This window comes from Neoarius graeffei, chromosome 18, assembly GCF_027579695.1.
Source record: "Neoarius graeffei isolate fNeoGra1 chromosome 18, fNeoGra1.pri, whole genome shotgun sequence".
NCBI lineage: Eukaryota > Metazoa > Chordata > Actinopteri > Siluriformes > Ariidae > Neoarius > Neoarius graeffei.
The window spans coordinates 18,677,918-18,697,408 of record NC_083586.1 but is presented as its reverse complement, the minus strand read 5'-3'; the positions used below and the strand labels follow the sequence as shown (position 1 = coordinate 18,697,408).

Genomic DNA, 19,491 nt, shown 5'->3' with positions numbered 1-19,491 from the left:
CCGGCGAGGGCCTTTCTGTGTGGAGTTTGCATGTTCTCCCCGTGTCTGCGTGGGTTTCCTCCGGGTGCTCCGGTTTCCCCCACAGTCCAAAGACATGCAGGTTAGGTTAACTGGTGGCTCTAAATTGACCGTAGGTGTGAATGGTTGTCTGTGTCTATGTGTCAGCCCTGTGATGACCTGGCGACTTGTCCAGGGTGTACCCCGCCTTTCGCCCGTAGTCAGCTGGGATAGGCTCCAGCTTGCCTGCGACCCTGTAGAACAGGATAAAGCGGCTACAGATAATGAGATGAGATGTTAAATGTGTAAGTAAAAAGTTTTGAGTAACTCTGTGGGCGAGGTCAAAGCAGTGTGATGTCATTTTGAAGTGCACAAGTGAGAAAGGGAGTCAGTAAGTGGGTATAATTATTGAGTCCACACATTTTGGACACAGCTACAGGATACCGATTTGAAACGCACCCCGTAAGGGCTCTCTACAGCCTTCTTTAAGACACGCGCCTTATTTAGGTGCCACCGCGCATGCGCAAATCGGACACTCGCGCACGAGCGCGGACCGCACTCCGGAGTCTGTAACGCAGGTAAGCTAACGGTTAAAATAAATAAATACATTTTAAAAATACCGTTAATGGACGAGTCGAATATATAACAGGTACAGAATGTAAATATATAATCAGTAATTTTTAATAAATCTATATATCTTATCTGTCTAAACCCGAGTTTAACGGTTACTGATGACGCAGAGCTCGGATCTGATTGGCTGCTGAGATCTATAAGCACGAGCGTGACTTGTGTCCTAAATACAGTAGTAGCCTTTTATCTGATTGAGGGTAAATACTCGGTTTAGGACGCGTCCTGTCACTCAGCCCGGCCTTTCTCTTTTCTCCCTCTGAACAGGGGCTTTGCTCTGACCCTCAGCTCATGAATAATTCAGGTAGGTCATTTACATACGCATTGAACTGAAGATGGGGGCTGGATATTTCACAGGACTATGGTGGGGGTGTCTTCAAAATATCACAGTTACTACAGTGGTGCTTGAAAGTTTGTGAACCCTTTAGAATTGTCTATATTTCTGCATAAATATGACCTAAAACATCATCAGATTTTCACACAAGTCCTAAAAGTAGATAAAGAGAACCCAGTTAAACAAATGAGACAAAAATATGATACTTGGTCATTTATTTATTGAGGAAAAAGGATCCAGTATTACATATGAGTGATTCCACGCTTATGGGTACTGAAATGGGGACATGAACTTATTCACCTAAAACTATTTCTTTTTTTACCATCAGGTCACAAAACATGTAATCTTTAATGAATGATATGTTAAAAGATAACTTTAATTTTCTGAGATGTAATAAAAACATATTTATATGCCAAAGTCAAGCCTATGAGTTCCAAAATGATGTCTGTTCCATTACTTCTGTTACGATTGTCCATCTCGCGTCTGTTACAAATTAATTACAATCTAGCTATATACCATGTTAATCTTATTGAAAGAATGTGTATGTTTATTCTACTACACATGTTTATTAATTATATTTGCTAAAACATCACCTTCCTATGTTTCAAAAAGTAATTCTACATTGTTAAAATTGAGAATCTATATGTCCACAACACTTCTGTTACGTTCTGACTTTGGCATATAAATATGTTTTTATTACATCTCAGAAAATTAAAGTTATCTTTTAACATATCATTCATTAAAGATTACATGTTTTGTGACCTGATGGTAAAAAAAGAAATGGTTTTAGGTGAATTTTTAAAAATAAGTTCATGTCCCCATTTCAGTACCCATAAGCGTGGAATCACTCATCTGTGAGTGGCAAAAGTGTGTGAACCTCTAGGATTAGCAGGTGAAATTCGAGTCAGGTGTTTTCAATCAATGGGATGACAATCAGGTGTGAGTGGGCACCCTGTTTTATTTAAAGAACAGGGATCTATCAAAGTCTGATCTTCACAACACATGTTTGTGGAAGTGTATCATGGCACCAACAAAGGAGATTTCTGAGGACCTCAGAAAAAGCGTTGTTGATGCTCATCAGGCTGGAAAAGGTTACAAAACCGTCTCTAAAGAGTTTGGACTCCACCAATCCACAGTCAGACAGATTGTGTACAAATGAAGGAAATTCCAGACCACTGTTCCCCTCCCCAGGAGTGGTCGACCGACAAAGATCACTCCAAGAGCAAGGCGTGTAATAGAGTGCTCCGAGATGATGCTAAAAATAGTAACACTGCGGTCTGCGCGGCCATCTTGGAAGTCACGCGCTCATAGAGTACACATCATAGAGTAAACATTCACCGATTAGTTTCCGCGTTAGAGGCCTTAGAAGCTTTGATTTTTTAAGAATTTAGACATGTGAAGTGATGGAGCACTACTGTGAAAGTTTGGATAAGCAGGCACGGGAGCGTTATGCTGAGAAGGTACGTTTCATTGGGAATGTAGATCCATACACTGTTGGTGAGAAGGAATGGAAAGCTGACCCCAGCTTGTTGCCGCATGTGACATACATCGATCTTGTGAACTATCTAGTGTTTCACCCAAGTCCATTTTGTGAACTAAAGGATTTCCAGAACTACAAGAGTATGGAAGCCGAAATCTAAATAATGTTTGAAAAACTATTATAATTATCAATTATTTTAGTCAGTGAATAAAATGTAGGCCTAGTATGTAACTTGTACTAACAGCATGTGTACATAAACATTACTAGGCCTAGATCTTAAATGCCATTTGATGCAACAATGCACTGCAGTAGACATAAGCTACCTAATGTGACAAATATATCCATTAATCATTGCTGAAAGTACATGGAAAAGATAATAGTTTGTATCACATTTATTTTAGTAACTATGAAATTCAAGACAATTTAACCTACCTGTCACAAAGTGATCAGAACAAATCCGGATACAGTCTAGTCGTCCTAAATTTGATCGGTTGATGGCAGCCAGCCACTGTCGTCTCCTCCGCTCGCTTTTCTCCTGTGCTGCAATTCCCTGGTTAGTCACGACTTTAGGGAATCTGTGGAAGCTTTTGCCACCCTTTTCCCCCCGGCTACTACAGCCAACAATGACGCACGTATTCGGCATTGTCACCCCTTTTTGCTTCGCTGAACAACAACGATGCACTGACACAGCGACCTTTGACTTCCAATATGGCCGCCGCTGGGTTCGCGCTGACCTCGAAGCACTCTATAGTCAGCGAGGTCACAAAGGACCCCAGGGTAACTTCTAAGCAACTGAAGGCCTCTCTCACATTGGCTAATGTTCATGCATCCACCATCAGGAGAACACTGAACAACAATCGTGTGCACGGCAGGGTTGCAAGGAGAAAGCCACTGCTCTCCAAAAAGAACATTGCTGCTCGTCTGCAGTTTGCTAAAGATCACAAGCCAGAAGGCTATTGGAAAAATGTTTTGTGGACGGATGAGACCAAAATAGAACTTTTTGGTTTAAATGAGAAGCGTTATGTTTGGAGAAAGGAAAACACTGCATTCCAGCATAAGAACCTTATCCCATCTGTGAAACATGGTGGTGGTAGTATCATGGTTTGGGCCTGTTTTGCTGCATCTGGGCCAGGACGGCTTGCCATCATTGATGGAACAATGAATTCTGAATTATACCAGCGAATTCTAAAGGAAAATATCAGGACATCTGTCCATGAACTGAATCTCAAGAGAAGGTGGGTCATGCAGCAAGACAACGATTCTAAGCACACAAGTCGTTCTACCAAAGAATGGTTAAAGAAGAATAAAGTGAATGTTTTGGAATGGCCAAGTCAAAGTCCTGACCTTAATCCAATTGAAATGTTGTGGAAGGACCTGAAGCGAGCAGCTCATGTGAGGAAACCCACAACATCCCAGAGTTGAAGCTGTTCTGTACGGAGGAACGGGCTAAAATTCCTCCAAGCCGGTGTGCAGGACTGATCAACAGTTACCACAAACGTTTAGTTGCAGTTATTGCTGCACAAGGGGGTCACACCAGATACTGAAAGCAAGGGTTCACATACTTTTTGCCACTCACAGATATGTAATATTGGATCATTTTCCTCAATAAATAAATGACCAAGTATAATATTTTTGTCTCATTTGTTTAACTGGGTTCTCTTTATCTACTTTTAGGACTTGTGTGAAAATCTGATGATGTTTTAGGTCATATTTATGCAGAATTATAGAAAATTCTAAAGGGTTCACAAACTTTCAAGCACCACCGTAATCACCACAACAGCAGACTAATCTGACGTGTCTTATGAATGATGCTTTCAGATCCACATTGATCAGTTACAGAGTAAAACATAACTTCTGTTACACCAGACACTCACTGACGAGCATTCGGGAACAAGTGTCACTCAAGATTCCTTTATTGTCACTGCACCGTACAGTACAGTGAAACTGAAGCTAGCAATCCAGTCGGTGTATTCAACGTCAAAGTCTACTTTGTCAATACTTCAATATGTACAGGACAGTACAGAAGATCCAGTTCTTGATGATGGCAAAGTCTGGTATTGATTGGGGGGCAGAGCAGGGAGAGAGTTGAGCATCCTGACCGCCTGGTGGACAGAGCTGTCCCTCAGTCCGCTGGTTCTATCTCGGAGACTCCATAGTCTCCTCCCTGATGGCAGCAGGCTGAAAAAGCTGTGTAGCGGATGGGTAGGATCACCTGCCGTGCAGAGGGCTTTCCGAGTGAGGCGCGTGCTGTGTATATCGTGTATGGAGGGGAAAGAGCTGCTGACGATCTTCTCAGCTGCTCTCACGATGTGCTGGAGGGTCATACAGACACTTAGTATTAAGGGGGAAAAAAGATAGTCAGACCTGTACAAGATAAATATTCAAGCAAAAAGGTAGATGAGTCAATAAAAAAAAAATCTATACAAGAACTGCTTCAAAAAAATACATCTAATTCTATATATCTAGGCTGTGAACTATGATGCAGCATGACAATCAGTCAGCGGGTTCTCGCACAGTGATAAGTGAATTTTTTTCGCGGTCCGGTTTCCATCAAATCCTGCGCTCTGATTGGCTGGCGAGCGGGTCCGTATCCTATGATACGGACCCCAGTTACGGACCTCTGGCGACTCGCTCGTTTACAACAACAGACAGTTGCGGGTTTTTTTGTCAACGTTTATCTTTTTTATAAGATTTATTTATAAGATGATCAAAAATCTTATACATTTTTGCCAGCGTTTCTCAGGAGAATAGCATTAATTTTACAGCATGGATAGCGATAGCGACAGTGTTCACAGCGAAAGCGAGTTTTACTACCCTGAGGAAGAAGAAATAAAAGAAAACATTTCAGGAGAAGGGCAGCACGGTGGTGTAGTGGTTAGCGCTGTCGCCTCACAGCAAGAAGGTCCGGGTTCGAGCCCCGTGGCCGGCGAGGGCCTTTCTGTGTGGAGTTTGCATGTTCTCCCCGTGTCCGCGTGGGTTTCCTCCGGGTGCTCCGGTTTCCCCCACAGTCCAAAGACATGCAGGTTAGGTTAACTGGTGACTCTAAATTGAGCGTAGGTGCGAATGTGAGTGTGAATGGTTGTCTGTGTCTATGTGTCAGCCCTGTGATGACCTGGCGACTTGTCCAGGGTGTACCCCGCCTTTCGCCCGTAGTCAGCTGGGATAGGCTCCAGCTCGCCTGCGACCCTGTAGAACAGGATAAAGCGGCTACAGATAATGTGATGTAATGTGTGATTTCAGGAGAAAGCTAAAAACCTCTAACTGTTGCTAACGTCGAGCAAAAACATGGCTGAATCCTGAATGACTCCTATTTGTATAAATAGGGGACTACATAGGCGGCAAAATGCAGTTTTTTTTCCTGCCATGGAAGTGCACTTGTATACCGAGGAGGAAGCCATTTGCATTACAGCCGTGAATGAGGATTCAAAATGGCGGCTCGGCTCGGTTTTCCCTTTCGGGCGCTCTCGTTTTCTGTTAGAATTTGGTAAAGAAAAAAATAAATATATTATTTACCAGCTTAAGGTCGGTCCGTATGGTGAAATACCGTGACCTCGGCCTTGAATACTGACCTCGGCCCAGAGGGCCTCGCTCACTACTTTCAAGACCTCGGTCACGGTATTTCACCATACGGACCTCCCAGCTGGTAAATAACATATATGTATTGTATAATTAGGCGTGACAATTGCACATTTGCCTGTGTTGACAGAGTGCAGTTGAGCAGGAGCAATATAAATAAATAAATATATGTGATCGAGAGAATAAGGTGCATGTGGTTGTAAAAACATATACTATTTGGGTCGGTATGTAGAGGCGTAGACAGTTTGTGTTACCGTTCAGTCCTACTTTGTAATTAACAGATGCCGTTCAGTAACTAATTGGTGCTACATCATAATTAACAGATGCCAGATTGTAACTGGCAGGTGCCATTCAGTAACTAATTGATGCTTCATTATAATTAACAGATGCCAGATTGTAACTCGACGATGCCACACTGTAACTGGCAGATGCCATTCAGTAACTAATTGGTGCTATGTCATAATTAACAGATGCCAGATTGTAACTGGCAGGTGCCATTCAGTAACTAATTGATGCTTCATTATAATTAACAGATGCCAGATTGTAACTTGACGATGCCACACTGTAACTGGCAGATGCCATTCAGTAACTAATTGGTGCTATGTCATAATTAACAGATGCCAGATTGTAACTGGCAGGTGCCATTCAGTAACTAATTGATGCTTCATTATAATTAACAGATGCCAGATTGTAACTTGACGATGCCACACTGTAACTGGCAGATGCCATTCAGTAACTAATTGGTGCTATGTCATAATTAACAGATGCCAGATTGTAACTGGCAGGTGCCATTCAGTAACTAATTGATGCTTCATTATAATTAACAGATGCCAGATTGTAACTTGACGATGCCACACTGTAACTGGCAGATGCCATTCAGTAACTAATTGGTGCTATGTCATAATTAACAGATGCCATTCAGTCACTAGTTGGTGCCACTTCGTAATTAACAGATGCCATTCAGTAATTTGGAGGTGGCACTCAGTAACTAAAGCATGCCACTCCATAACTAATAGATCCCTTTCAGTAACTAGTAGGTGCCACTCTGTAACTGACCGGTAGCTTTCCATAACTAACAGGTGACTAGCAGATGCCACTCCGTAACCATCAGATGGCATCCTCTGACTGGCACAGCAGCTGAAACCGAACCAGCAGCTATTTTAAGAAGACATTCTCAGTTCCTGTCTCAGAGTTTGGTCTTTAATCCTATTTATCATCCAACTCCTTCAGGACGTGGCAGAACAGATGACTCAGACACCCTGCCCAGAAATGCAGGCGGCTGGGAAAGCTGACAGTCACAAGACGTTATGATGTATTTATGGACTTCACGTTACTCCATGATCAGTGACTAACTCTGCGTCCACAGTGCACACGTTTCTATACTTCGACTCAAACGACGAGGACACGAGGTGACCGCGTTCTTATTTGTAGTCAGCAAGGAAAAGAGCGGACAGGAATACCGTACTGGTTCTGACGGGAACGGCCTTGCTAGTCTGTCGTAGTGTTCGAGGAGAATGCAAACACGCACACACCTGCTGTCTCCTGTCTCCGTTTCAGCGCCCGACCCAGGAGCTGAGGCCTACCTCAACTTTATGAAGAAACACTCCTGTTACGACGCCATTCCCACCAGCTGTAAGCTCGTTATTTTCGACACAGCTCTGCAGGTGTGTTGCATTTTTTTTTTTTTTTGTGACAAACTTTTTTTATTGAACATTTTGAACCTTGTATTACAAACAAAATGCCCTTGCCTTGCCATAAAAGACTTTTAAGACATATAAACATACACACTTATTATACAACTAAGTAAATAAAAAGAGATGTACACCCTGCATACGCGCAAACAATGTTACGTCAGAAAGATCACTGATAAGAGGGCAATTCCATGTAAATGTCAACCTCACCATGCAAAAATAAAGCAGCATGTAATACATCAAAACCACTCCCAGAGATATCACCTAGGCCTGTATTTTACAGATGTGAATAAGTTGAACCAATTTGTAACCAACCTAATACGTCACTGTCAGTCTTTCTTTCTTATAATGTAAACCCCAAGCTAAAATCAACTTTGATCATGTACAATTCTATATTATTGCCACAAGCCACAGAAATGTATGCTAAAATCCACAAAACAGCAAAACAATAGCCATCCTAAATATTATTTAAGAACTTTGATAGTTTTAGCTGATATTTAGAGAGTTTTTCAAAGGGTTATGGTGGTTAAATTGCTGATTTTCTAAACATACGCCATGTCTATTTCAGACGCGTCACATCCATAACGGAATTTCGTCACATCCATAACGCTGACTTTTCCTTCCGAAACTCTGCATGAAATACAAAATATTTTAAACAAAGATTTTTTAATATTCACCTTGGACCCCTCTATCAAACGGATATCTCCATTTCGACATTAGGTTTACGATTTCACAGAGTTTGATAAAAATGTACAGTCACCCAAGAAAAGTGATACTTTTTCTGTCACGTCCATAACGCATCTTTTATTGGCGTTTTCTGGCATGCCCTAGATGTACTATGGGAATTGTTCTTGTTCTATCACTTCTCCAGTATGGTACAGCCTTAAAATATGCAACACCTGTTTAAATACTGGGAGACGATAAAACATGCACTGGGTCATTTGTTGCCATTTTGAGTTCAAGTGTCACGTCCATAACGCTGGAATTGCTCAAGAGCGTCCCAGGCCTCCACAGTAGATGCTCGTGCTTTACGTATGACAGCCAATGACCTTTCTAAAACAGCAATGTCTCTAAAATGGTTTAGCCACTCTTTTGCCGATGGTGTGTCCGGGGAAAACCATGAATGTATTATTGTCTTCTTAGCAGCCGTTAAACCTGCAAATATAACTTTCCTCTGTGCCAATCTGGTATTGCCACTGAGAGCGGTGTCATCATTGAATAGAAGTAGAGGGGGGTACATAGGAATGGGAAAACCTAAAATATTTTCAAGGCAACTATGCACCCTGATCCAGAGGCCAGACACAGAGGGACATTCCCAAAAAATATGTGCCAACAACGTTCTGATCACATTTTGTACAGTTGGGATTTTCTGTCAGTTTCGTTGTAAATCGTCTGTATGGTGTGGCGTAAAATTTGTGCACAAACTTGTAATGAATAAGCTGATGTGCTGGATTTCTTGATGAGATGGGTATGTTGGTCCAAATATTGTCCCAGTCCAGATTATAACCCTGACCCTCAAGTTCACGGTTCCAAGAACTGATCACTCCCAAAGGTTTAACATCCTTAGATATCAGTTCATTGTAGATAACAGACACTAATCCAGCAGAGGGTGTTCCAAGAGTCCAACGGATGAGAGGGTAAAGGCGAGTCCCATGGAACTCCATGAGCACGGATTGCAGATCTCAACTGTAAATACAAGAACCAAGGAAACCCCGGGAGAGAATAACGTTCTTTAAGCTCTTGGAGCGAAATCAAACCATTTCTATCATGCAGATCTTGGAGAGTATAAATTCCTCCAGAAGCCTAACTGTCATTATAATAGGGACCAGAATGCTGTAATAGATTGTAATTATACCAAACAGGAGAGCGGTCACAGAGCTTTACCTTGCACCCCATATGTTTCTGGACAGCAAACCAAATTTTCAGGGAGTTGCCTATAATTGGTCCAAACTTTCTACACACAGATCTAGGTTCCAGCCCACAGAATAGTATGTCTATCATCCTATGCGGCTTTACCATCTCTTTCTCTATCTGACGCCAGGGTGTGACTACATTCTCTTTGCACCAAATTGTCAATTGCTTTATTTGAAATGACCAGTAATATGGACCCTTTTCAGTCACGTGACCTTCGTAAACGCGACCGCCATTTTGGACATGTAGTGGACTTTGGCTCAAATCGGTTTGAATGCGAGGAAGGCGACAAACATAAAAGAAAAAGGAGCGAGATGCAGAAAACTGTATTTACTAGTTTACTGTAATTATGATCTGGCAGCTATTTACACCGGATCCAGTGTAAATAGCTGCCGGAGCCGACGTCCGGCCGGGCCGCGAGCAAGCGCGCTCCGGAACCTCGGACGTTGGCTCCGGCGGCTATTTACACTGGATCCGGTGTAAATAGCTGCCAGATCATAATTACAGTAAACTAGATTGGAATGTTAACAGCAATGTAATGCCTTTTCTGGCTAATTTTATTCGTCTTACCTCCAACAAAGTGGTCACTACACAAGCGTTGGTATGCCGCTATCCATCTTCTCCGTCGGTCAGCATCTACCGGGATCCGATAAAATGATAACCCTTGCCTTGTTTGTTGATGGTTACTACATCCAGGTGCACAACAACATAGTGGCATGATGGAAGTCTTGCTGAAAATAAACACTTTCTTTGCTGCCGTTCCTCAATGCTGGCTGTGGTAAACTACTGGTAGTACACGTCCAAAATGGCGGCCGCGTTTGTCGTGACGTCACGTGAAAAAGGTCCATAGTTTAAAGTCAGGGACTGCCAAGCCTCCAGAGTGTTTTGGTCGCTGTAATGTGCGTAGACGAATACGAGCTCTCATCATTCCAAATGAATTTATTGGTCATGGACTGTAGCTCCTCAAAATAATTAGGTGGAGGAGGCTCGTTAATAGGGGCGATTTGGGCGACGCACTCCCAAACAGGGAGGGAGATTTTTTTTTTTATCTACTCCTGCTACCACGGCAACAGTAATGTCATTGTCCAATCAGGCTAAGGTCGCGCCTGGTGTAGCCACGCCCTTTTGGGGTGATTTCTGTCAGGTTCAGATTTGCCCCAAAATCTCCCATTGACACTAATGGTACGTACGTTTTTTTTCGAAAATCCTGCTCCCAATGCATTTTCTATTGGGTTTTATGTGCTCGCACAAGCAGCGTGCTTACGTCATACGCCTGTTGCGCCGCGCAAGTGTTGCCAGATTGGTTTTTAGTGCATTTTAGCGGGTTTTGAACATAATTTTGGGCTGGAAAACGCAACTTGCGCGGGAAATGTGTGAACATTCTATGAAGATGGCGGCGAGTGTTGAGTGCAACAATACGATAGCGTCTCTGAAAGAAGTTCCCTTTAGTCGTCGTACCAATGAGGAGAAAACGGCAATCAAACAGCGAGGACCTCCTAGACCGAATTTAAACATCAAGCAAGTGTCTCCGAAGGGGGAGAAGACCTACTCAAGAGGTTTTAACAAGAACTGGTACCACCGGAAAACTTGGCTAGCTGGCTGTGATGTAGTCAATGCTCTTTTTGCTACCCTTGCGTTCTCTTCCACCCTGGAAGTAGCACAGCAGACGGTACAGTGATATCTGATATTTGAATTTACTAGGCAAAAGTTGTTTTTGTGTGTGTGTTTTACCAATGGCAGTTTAACATTGCCATGCTTGGAATATTTCAGTAGCCTCAAGTTCTCTCTGACTTGGTGTAAATTAAGCATATTTTCACTTTTTATATATTGTACAGTATGTGTTCATTGGAGCCAGCAGCACCTTACCTTTTTTCCAACTTGTTAAGCCAAGTTGCACTGACTACAAAACCTTGTGTAACCTTGTGTGTATATAGCTAAATAACTAAAGCCTTTTGTGTTCATTGACATGCTTGTAATACTTTAAATTTCCTTTTAAGGCATGGCTTTCTGGAGGAATTCTTGGGGAAAAAAACCTGCAGAATTTATTTAGAATTATTTGTTGTTAAAATGGTGCAATTCCATATAAAAAAAAACCCCACATAATTAAGCTGCACATGTTTTGTTTGATGGTTCTGCTTTTCTTCATCTTTTTCAAAAATTAAACACTTGTTTTGGATTTATATCCTGCCACTTTAATTGCATTCTTTAGAAATGAAGAAATTAGAATATGTTTATAATTAAGAATTTGTGTCTACTTCTTATAGAATACTGGAATAATATGAGAAAACAAATGAGTAATGTAATATTAATTGATTGTGATGCCAGATGTTTTGCTTTGAAGGCTTCACAATGAATCTTCCTTAGTTTTAGCCTGGCAAGCCAGACTAAATGTGAATATTTGCCACTCGTAGGCAAAAATATTTTTGGCCGCTAGGCGGGTGGGTCTAGTTTACTAGGCTACCTTAGTTTGCCAACTTTAACTTGTTTAGTGTTGCCACCTACTGGAGAGAAGAGATATTGTCTATATTGATATCTGAATTTACCAGGCAAAAACAAGTTCGGCCAGTTGATTTGCTACCTAGGTCAATTTACTTCAGTCCTGTGGACATTTACGGTCCGTGTAGACATAACGGGGGAAAATTGCCCCCCCTGAAAAAAAATTCAGGAGCCGCCACTGGGTATAGGGATCATAGAGAACAGGAAATTCAGTCGGCCAAGTACATTCATTTTCAGTATCGCAATTCTACCTTGCAATGACATCTTGAGAGTAGACCACCTCTGAATGTCTGATGCAGCCTCTGCTTTAAGCTTATTGTAATTAGCATGTGATATATCTGAGAAATTGGTTATAATTATGCCTAAGTATGTAAACGCAGAGTTATGCCATTGAATATGTTGAATAACTGGTAAAGTGAGGTCTTTTGCAGGGGCATTTAAAGGAATGAGGAGGGATTTATCCCAGTTAATTTTATAACCGGAAAATAGGCTGAACTGGGTGAAAACTTTTAAGTATTTGAGGTAAAGACTCAAAAATTCTAGTAAAAAAAAAGTAATACATCATCCGCGTAAAGCGAAATTTTATGTTGTGTACCTTGTATATTGATGGGTGAGATGTGTGGGTCTAATCTAATCGTCTGGGCTAGCGGCTCAAGTGACAAAGCAAAAAGGAGCGGAGACAGTGGACAGCCCTGCCGAGTTCCACGCTGCAGATGGAATGTTTTGGACAGAATATTATTTGTTTGTACAACTGCACAAGGGTTGGTATATAGTGTTTTGATCATTGATATAAATTTTTTGCCAAATCCGAAATTCTCCAAAACCTGCCACAGATATATCCAGCTCACTCGATCAAACGCTTTTAGCGCATCCAAGCTGAATATCGCTGCGGGGTGTTTATGAGCAATTCCAGCGTTATGGACGTGACACTTGAACTCAAAATGGCGACAAATGACCCAGTGCATGTTTTATTGTCTCCCAGTATTTAAACAGGTGTTGCATATTTTAAGGCTGTACCATACTGGAGAAGTGATAGAACAAGAACAATTCCCATAGTACATCTAGGGCATGCCAGAAAATGCCAATAAAAGATGCGTTATGGACGTGACAGAAAAAGTATCACTTTTCTTGGGTGACTGTACATTTTTATCAAACTCTGTGAAATTGTAAACCTAATGTCGAAATGGAGATATCCGTTTGATAGAGGGGTCCAAGGTGAATATTAAAAAATCTTTGTTTAAAATATTTTGTATTTCATGCAGAGTTTCGGAAGGAAAAGTCAGCGTTATGGATGTGACGCGGTCTGAAATAGACATGGCGTATGTTTAGAAAATCAGCAATTTAACCACCATAACCCTTTGAAAAACTCTCTAAATATCAGCTAAAACTATCAAAGTTCTTAAATAATATTTAGGATGGCTATTGTTTTGCTGTTTTGTGGATTTTAGCATACATTTCTGTGGCTTGTGGCAATAATATAGAATTGTACATGATCAAAGTGGATTTTAGCTTGGGGTTTACATTATAAGAAAGAAAGACTGACAGTGACATATTAGGTTGGTTACAAATGCCATGTACACACGTAGCCGGGTATTTTTAAAACCGAACATTTTCCCCCCCTCCGTTTAGAAAAATGTTTTATCCACACCACCTCGTCTTCGAAAAAAATCCCTTCCACACATAACCGAACATCTGCGTTTTCAATCACATTCATAAGCATTCCAAACCTGTAGATGGCATTATTTCTCCAAATCCTACCCCCTAATCACATCGCCTGTGCTCTTGGAGCAGTAGTTGGGCTTCTAAAATTAAACAAGTAAATAGCACCTGCACAATAATTAACGCTTTCAAGGCACTACTCCGATCCATTACTCTTTAGCTAGCCGCACACTACGCCGATTTTCAGCGTACCGAGCCAACTGAAGTCGCGAGTCAGGCGTAAAGACTAGTTTTCGATGGTACCGACTCATCTCACAGCCGATTCGAAAAACTAATCGGGAGCCAGACTGATCGGCGAGAGTCGCTAGCAATAGCCAATCATATCTTTCGCATATAACACGTGACATCATTAAACACAATTTCTAGCGCGAGAAATACGTGTTGGTAGCACCTAATGCAGGTATATACTGTAATTCCATAGACTGAAGCTTTATCCATAGACACAGTGGGCTGGAAAGCCACTCTGCTCAAGTTGTGTGGCTGAATTCCAAATCGCTTTAACTCCCCTATATAAGTGCACTATTTAAGGTTGGGAATAATAGCTCATGCAGCCTAGATAGTGCGCTACATATTCCATGTTGTGTCATTTGTAATTCAGCCTGTAGCATCTTCAAGTGTTGGATTTAACAGTAACTATATCCAATAGCCAATCACAAAGCTATTAAGTTGTCACGTGTCGCTTCAATCGCGACTGCACTCGTCAACAGTCGGGGGATATGTGCGTGCCCTGTCGGGAGTCGGCTCTGAAATGGGTCGGTTCGGTACCGCGTGGATCGCCGCTTAATCTGGCTTCTGCAGTAAACAAAGGTCGCACGTTTGACGTCAGGGCAGATTTGTTGTCATTTTTTTTGGCGCAGATTGTGACGTTCTAAAACGCAAAACTCCGGTTATCTCTGTCTACACGAAAAGGCATACACGGAGTTTTCAAAAATCTTCACTTTGCCCGGAGTGTTTTTTTAAATATTCGTTTTTGATGTGTTTTCATGTGGATGACAGGCCAAAACGTAGAAAAATATCTTCGATTTAGCAGATACCCGGCTACGTGTGGACGGGGTCAAATTGGTTCAACTTATTCACATCTGTAAAATACAGGCCTAGGTGAGATCTCTGGGAGTGGTTTTGATGTTTTACATGTTGCTTTATTTTTGCATGGTGAGGTTGACATTTACATGGAATTGCCCCTATCCGATTCTGACACCTGTAATGTATGGAAAAGGCGTCCGATATTATCTGATGCAAGTCTCCTCTTTAAAAATCCTGTTTGGTCGCAATGAATTAATTTACCTACACATGGCTCCAATCTTCTGACTAACACTTGGGCAAAAAGCTTCAGTTCTGTTGTGATAAGTGATATCGGCCTGTAACTACCACGTCTCAAAGGTGGTTTATCTTTCTTAAGTAAGACTGATATAAGAGATGTATTTTGATCACGATGAAAGGAACCAGTGTCTAAAGCATAGTTAAGCGAATTTAAAAGCAATGGCCCAATGACATCCCACAGTACCAAAAACAACTCTGGAGGAAGCCCGTCAAGACCAGGCGATTTCCCTTTTTGCATCAAGCTCAATGCCTCTTTAAGTTCTAAAAGAGTAAGTGGTGCTTCAAGGGATTCTGCATCATTGACAGCTAGTGATGGTAATTTAAGTTCCGACAGATACGATTTAAGGGCAGGCAAGTCAGGAGCAGGGTCCGCCATATAGACATGAGAATAAAATTCCGCAAAAGTATTATTTATTTCACCTGGGTCATAGGTGATTGATCCGGACGATGTTTGGATTGCACTAATAGTGGAATAGGATTCATTTTGTTTTAATCTGGCAGCTAAAAGCTTGCTTGATCTTTCACTCTGCTCATAATATGTGAGTCTTGTACGATGAATTATAAACTCAGCTTTGGCCTTAAGCAGATTATTCAGTTCGAATTTCAGGGCTGAGTGATTTTGTTCAGAAAACTGCTGTTTTAGGTTTGATTCCAAGGTCCGTATCTGAGCAATTCCAGCGTTATGGACGTGACACTTGAACTCAAAATGGCAACAAATGACCCAGTGCATGTTTTATTGTCTCCCAGTATTTAAACAGGTGTTGCATATTTTAAGGCTGTACCATACTGGAGAAGTGATAGAACAAGAACAATTCCCATAGTACATCTAGGGCATGCCAGAAAACGCCAATAAAAGATGCGTTATGGATGTGACAGAAAAAGTATCACTTTTCTTGGGTGACTGTACATTTTTATCAAACTCTGTGAAATTGTAAACCTAATGTCGAAATGGAGATATCCATTTGATAGAGGGGTCCAAGGTGAATATTAAAAAATCTTTGTTTAAAATATTTTGTATTTCATGCAGAGTTTCGGAAGGAAAAGTCAGCGTTATGGATGTGACGAAATTCCGTTATGGATGTGACGCGTCTGAAATAGACATGGCGTATGTTTAGAAAATCAGCAATTTAACCACCATAACCCTTTGAAAAACTCTCTAAATATCAGCTAAAACTATCAAAGTTCTTAAATAATATTTAGGATGGCTATTGTTTTGCTGTTTTGTGGATTTTAGCATACATTTCTGTGGCTTGTGGCAATAATATAGAATTGTACATGATCAAAGTTGGTTTTAGCTTGGGGTTTACATTATAAGAAAGAAAGACTGACAGTGACATATTAGGTTGGTTACAAATTGGTTCAACTTATTCACATCTGTAAAATACAGGCCTAGGTGATATCTCTGGGAGTGGTTTTGATGTATTACATATTGCTTTATTTTTGCATGGTGAGGTTGACATTTACATGGAATTGCCCTTCTCATCTTCCAATTGCGTAACCCTGCGTCTCCTGGTCGCCTTCAAATGAGTGGCAAATGACAGCCTCTCCCCTTATAAAGCGTTTAGTAGTTTCCCAAAGTATTTGGGGTGAGGCTGCCGTCTCTGAGTTAATTTCTAAAAATACTTTAAGGTTATTTTTTAGTTTTTTTCAAAAAATCTGCATTCTGAAGTAATGTTGTATTGAAACTCCACCTGTATGTATCCTTCCTGCATGTCGGTAGGAACTTAAAGCTATATAACACAGGGGCATGACCTGATATTATAATAGGAAGGATATCGGTGGAATTGATACAGTGATTCAGGGAGGCAGAAATGAACATGTAATCAATTCTTGAGTACGTCTTGTGTCTGGCCGAGAAAAAGGTATAATTCTTAACTGAAGGGTTCCTTAAGCGCCATGGGTCAATAATATTAAGCTCGGAAATAAAGGTGTTAATCCCACGAGGGGAGTCCTGAGTTGAGCTTGCACCTACAGATTTGTCTAAATTTGTGTCACACACCTGGTTAAAGTCACCCCCAACTATTAGCTGATGACCTGGAAGGTCTAATGGCCCTTTTCCACTACCCTTTTTCAGCTCACTTCAGCCCGACACAGCTCGCGTTTCGACTACCAAAAAACAGCACGACTCAGCTCGTTTCAGCCCTGCTTAGCCCCTAAAACTCGCACCGTTTTGGAGTGGGGCTGAAGCGAGCCAAAGCGAGCCGAGTGAGGCTGGGGGCGTGAGCAGACACTCCCCTGTGCACTGATTGGTGAGGAGGAGTGTCCTCACACTCCCACACACGCCCCGCGAGCACGCTGGGATCTGTAAACACCGTAAACCCGGAAGAAGAAGAATTACGAATTACGAGAATTTCTGAAGCCTTATGCGCCTCACCTCATCTATACGCTCTTGCCAGTATCTGTTGGCGTTGTCGGTGACAACAAGCCACAGAACCAAGACCAGCAACACTAACGACTCCATGTTTATTGTTTACTATCCCGGTCGTGAGACTACCGCTTAAAAGGTCAGTGATGTCACTGTTTGCACTGCTTAACGACATCACCTGACGTCCACCCACTTTCGCTAACTCCACCCAATGTGTCCACCCACTTCCAGCCAGCACGGTTCAGCGCGGTTGTAGTCGAAATGCAACTCCAACAGCCCCACTCAGCTCGACTCAGCACGGCACGGCTCAGCCCGACTCAGCCGCGTTTGTAGTGGAAAAGCGGCATAAGAGAGTATTAGAGATTGAGCTTAAGAAATTTGGATCATGGATGTTTGGGGCATATATTGATGCAAGACAAATTTTTGTATTGTTAATTGTAACACAAATGTAACTCATTCTGCCAATGTTATCATTACCTGATTTTTCCACCTTCACCCACCCCTAACTTCCTACTGAATAAAATAGCTACTCCCTTTGTCCTATTTGACGCAGAAGAATGAGCAACACACTTACAAAACCTATTCTGAAACCTATAAATATCAGTTGTTTTCAGATGCGTTTCTTGGATCAAAGCAATGGCGATCTCTTTACGTTTAAGGAATTCTAGGCATTTGGTGCGTTTTACTGGAGAATTTAGGCCCCGTACATTCCACGACATTACATTAAAGGAGCTACTCATATACAAGCTTGTGCCATCTTATCACCTGGAGGATAACACATGTAGGTCTACGCAAAATGGGGCTCCTCAAATGTAAAACAAGCAAATCAGAAAAAAACATATAACAACTTCTACATAAATGGCAAGGCTCAGGCAATAAACACAGAACATTTACAACAAAACAATCCATCCGCAAGAGATAATAAATGTTCTCTTAGGATGGAGAAGAAAATAAAAATTTAAAAACAAACAAAAAGGGATTTTTTTCGCTACGTTCACACTGCAAGGCTTAATGCTCAATTCCGATTTTTTTGTGAAATCCGATTTTTTTGTGAGGTCATTCACATTAACAAATATATGCGACTTGTATGTGATCCTCAGTATGAACGAAAAGCGACCTAAAAGTGTTCCGCATGCGCATTGCAGGATACGACGACGTCGCACGCAGTGAGCATGGCCAGTGTTTACGGAAGTAAAACCGCCCGGTTGCGGTATGACCCATCCAATCTAGCTTGAATAGCTGCATCCCCCCAAATGGAAATCAGCTCCCTAACCTCTGCATCCTTCCATTGAGAAGATTCAGAACCTTCACAGCCCGAAGCGTCCCTCGCATTGATGTCATGCGCAGGGGCGCAGATACGTTTTTTGAACTGGGGGGGACAAAAAACTGGGGGGGACAAAGCTGCCGGCAAACCAACCCCAACCCCGATATGCCTGTCAAACTTGTTGTGGGTTACCATAGCAACCAAGCTCGAGCTCGCAACCTGTGCAGTCTGCGCAGCTCAACCAACCGAATATCAGTCTTTGTTTTGTTTTATGTGAATTGTTGCAACTATGTATACACTGCTGTGCACCTCAATAAACCGAATGGTAATTAGTCTTTTGATTTTTCCGTGAGGTTTGCCTTATGCAAAGAAAGACAGCATAGACGTTTTTTCCTCCCTATAAGTGGGGGGGACCGAGCGAGGTGAATTTAAATCTGGGTGGGACGAGTCCCACCCTCTATCTGCGTCCGTGATTATGCGCCGTGTTGTTGTAACTTTTTTTGAGAGACCCGCCGCCTACTTCAGCGCAGAATAGTGACGTTCGTGGCTTGTTGATGACATGTAAGTCGGATGAATGCGACCTGGCGGTTCAGACTGAAGTCGCATATGAAAAGAGCGGATAGGAATCGGAATTAGCACCACATATCCAAACGGCCTGGGTCGGATTTGAAAAAATCGGATCTGTGTCGTTCATATTGTCAATAAAAGATC

The 19,491-nt window shown here is 41.9% G+C and overlaps 1 protein-coding gene across 4 annotated transcripts in view; it reads left to right on the top strand.

Annotated features, from left to right (window-relative positions):
- The first annotated feature begins 530 nt into the window (after positions 1-530).
- The window catches only part of prkag3a (protein kinase, AMP-activated, gamma 3a non-catalytic subunit), a 41,905-nt gene continuing 22,944 nt past the window's right edge, over positions 531-19,491 (top strand). For 2 of the 4 annotated variants that reach the window (XM_060898487.1, XM_060898486.1), the window contains exon 1: positions 6,668-7,678. In XM_060898487.1, the coding sequence (XP_060754470.1) occupies positions 7,529-7,678 (150 nt within the window). In that variant the 5' untranslated portion in view covers positions 6,668-7,528. Of the gene's footprint in view, positions 576-693; positions 929-6,667; positions 7,679-19,491 lie in introns of those variants that run through there. The other 2 variants (XM_060898488.1, XM_060898489.1) reach the window with 2 other exon arrangements.